The sequence below is a fragment of the Arachis ipaensis genome, chromosome B06 (assembly GCF_000816755.2).
Source record: "Arachis ipaensis cultivar K30076 chromosome B06, Araip1.1, whole genome shotgun sequence".
Classification (NCBI taxonomy): Eukaryota; Viridiplantae; Streptophyta; class Magnoliopsida; order Fabales; family Fabaceae; genus Arachis; species Arachis ipaensis.
This window is the reverse complement of record NC_029790.2, coordinates 3,102,893-3,105,534: the sequence shown is the minus strand read 5'-3', so window position 1 is coordinate 3,105,534 and position 2,642 is coordinate 3,102,893. Positions and strand designations below refer to the sequence as shown.

The window sequence follows — 2,642 nt, the reverse complement described above, 5'->3', positions numbered from 1 at the left end:
AGTGAAAAGTGAAACAGGTGATATGAATGACAATATAATTTATGATGGAAATGCATGCAAGGGGACTTCATAACCATGCTTGAACATTTGTCCCAATATTTTCAGAACCATGGATCTCTGACCATGGTTCAGGTAAGCTTTGTACATTATCCACAATGTTTTTTTTGTGCAATTAATTTTAACACCTTCCATTTCATCAAAGACATAACGCATCTCATCAATACGATTATGTGATCCATATAAGACAAGCTTACAATGATACAAGGACCGACAGATTCTCCACCCAGCACATTCAGCACGTTTCACAAAAGTTTCTAGCCTTTCTATTGCATTACACCGATAATAAGTTGCAGTAACGCATCTCATAATACTTGCTGAGGCTATCCGGGTTCTGCGCTCAAAAGCCTCATTAATTGCAATCTCCATTTCCTCTAACCAGTCCTCCTGGGAATAGAGCTTAATCAACAAGGCGTTCAACCATGGTCTGTAATGTTTTTGTGGAATAAGCTTCAACAATCCCTCTACCTTCTTCACTCTATCCGAATCTGAACTTTTACAATACGCACATATCATGGCCCTGATCAATGGAATTTCTTTTTTGTTTACATGATCCCTTACTAGAGAATACATCTCTTCCATCTTCTCCAGATTACCTGATTGTCCATAGCCTCGAAGCATTAGCAGGTGGGTTTTCAAGTTAGGCTTGACAGGGCCTCTGTTCATCATTTGAAAAACTCTCTCCATGTCATGCCACATCGAAGCCGAGATATATCCAGCAATCAAATAATTATAAGTATTCTCACTGGGTTGGAGGTCCGACTCTTTTATTGCCTGGTATGTTTCTTCCATGTGATCCACCAACAGCAAGCGAGAGTAAAGAGATATGAGAATATTGTATGTGCCAATTGAAGGAGGACAAGCTGCATGCTTCTTCATATCACAGAACAACTCGTGACAATTCTTTGCAAGACCATTGAACATAAAAGCACTCATCAATGCATTGTAAGTGCTGGTCGTTCTCATGCCCTTCTTTGCAGCATCTAGAAAGATCTCAACGGCATGATGAACATCTTTACATCTACCTGCAGCTTTTATGCCCTTAGAATACTCATATACACTCATGGGGGAGTCAACACCATAATTCTTCTTCTCCCTCCTCCAATCAAACACCTAAATCATTAACAACCCAATCTAATAAGAAACAGGGATTACCTTCCAGGTCAAACAAGTGCTCTGATTCCTTTAACAAACACTACTCCTTCATACTTTATAAAACTGTTTAGGTAAGATTCCAAGAAGAAAAATCATAAAATAAATAGCTTTAGCTTATGAAAAACATTAATTATAGAAAATTCAAGCATAGGATTGCATTTTTGTTTTCCTCATTTTAATTCGAAGTTAACACAATCCAAGTTGGGAATCTTTGCAATATACCTGAAGGGCCAAGGAAGGCCACGAATCCAACTGATTCAAGAGCTCGAGCAGCACAGATCCACCTACATGACTTTCAATCAGTGATGCAGAGTTCTCATCGAGGATCTCAATTACCCGATTGGAATCCGAGGCTTCGAGAACCAGTTGGTTCTTCAAAACCGATGCTTTATTGATGAGATCCTCTCCGAACGGAAGCCTGCGTTTCTCGATGAAGAGGGGAGTAATATCTTGGAGCGGGTGAGGAGGAGGAGGGGTAGCGGAGGTGCAGTGGCGGCGCGTGAGGCCAGGCGATGTGAATGCGGCAGTGGTGGTAGTAAAGGACGGAATATTAGGTTTAGGGTTAGGGATTCCATGGGAGTGGAAGCAGAAGTGTTCGGCTTGCGCTACTGCGTCTGAAGTGAATCTCCAAACTCGCTTCATCGTTTTGGTGATTGAGATTTTGTTAGGGTTTTACACTCAACAAGAAAAATCCCCACTAACCCCTCCTTCCCCACTGACGCAGGCACGAACAATAAGGTCATAGAATCCATGGGGCTTCTTTTTGGTCAATATGGGCTTGGGCTTTCCCTTTTATTTTCCTTTCCTATTAGGCTGTTCCGCAGACATTCATTTTTGCAAAGGTCCATTCAAATAATTTCTTTTTGGAACGCTTAAATTTGAATTTAGAGCATTATGCAGGTAAAAAAAAATGAGAATTGGGCTTAGGCCCGTATGTTTACCAAAAAAAAAGAATTTATGCATAGACAGATAGTACTTAGGTGATTGACCAAAAAAAAAAGAAGAAGATAGTACTTAGGTGGTTGACTGACCTCTCCAGACTCCACCTATGATATATCATTATATTGGTTCTGAGTTCTGACCAAAAAAAAAAAGGGTTATATATTGGTAAATAAAATTTGAAAAGTTAAAAACAGAAATTAATTAATTCTTTTGTTTTGTTTTGGTTGAAATTTACATATTATATTTCAAGTTGTGTTTCCTTGCATTATGGTACTCGCAAGCAAAATACTGTTTAAAACAAGTTAAAATTATAAAATTCTCATTGATGTTATTTAAAAATTGTAAATACCTTGTTGAGTAAATTAGAAGTGACTACCAATAAGTATAAATAATAATGGTTATGTTTGGTGAAATAATTTTTAAAATTTAGGATAAGATATATTTTTTAAAAAATACTTCTTACATTTTATTTTATTTAATTTTGTTAT

General features: G+C 37.7%; 1 protein-coding gene across 4 annotated transcripts in view; it reads right to left on the bottom strand.

The window, feature by feature from the left end:
• Positions 1-1,942, bottom strand: part of LOC107645379 (pentatricopeptide repeat-containing protein At2g30780) — a 3,106-nt gene extending 1,164 nt beyond the window's left edge. For 3 of the 4 annotated variants that reach the window (XM_021103733.1, XM_021103734.1, XM_016349391.2), the window contains exons 1-2: positions 1,435-1,942; positions 255-1,170 (exon numbers count right to left, since the gene is read on the bottom strand). In XM_021103733.1, the coding sequence (XP_020959392.1) occupies positions 255-1,170; positions 1,435-1,854 (1,336 nt within the window). In that variant the 5' untranslated portion in view covers positions 1,855-1,942. Of the gene's footprint in view, positions 1-167; positions 178-254; positions 1,171-1,434 lie in introns of all 4 variants that reach the window. The other variant, XM_021103735.1, reaches the window with a different exon arrangement.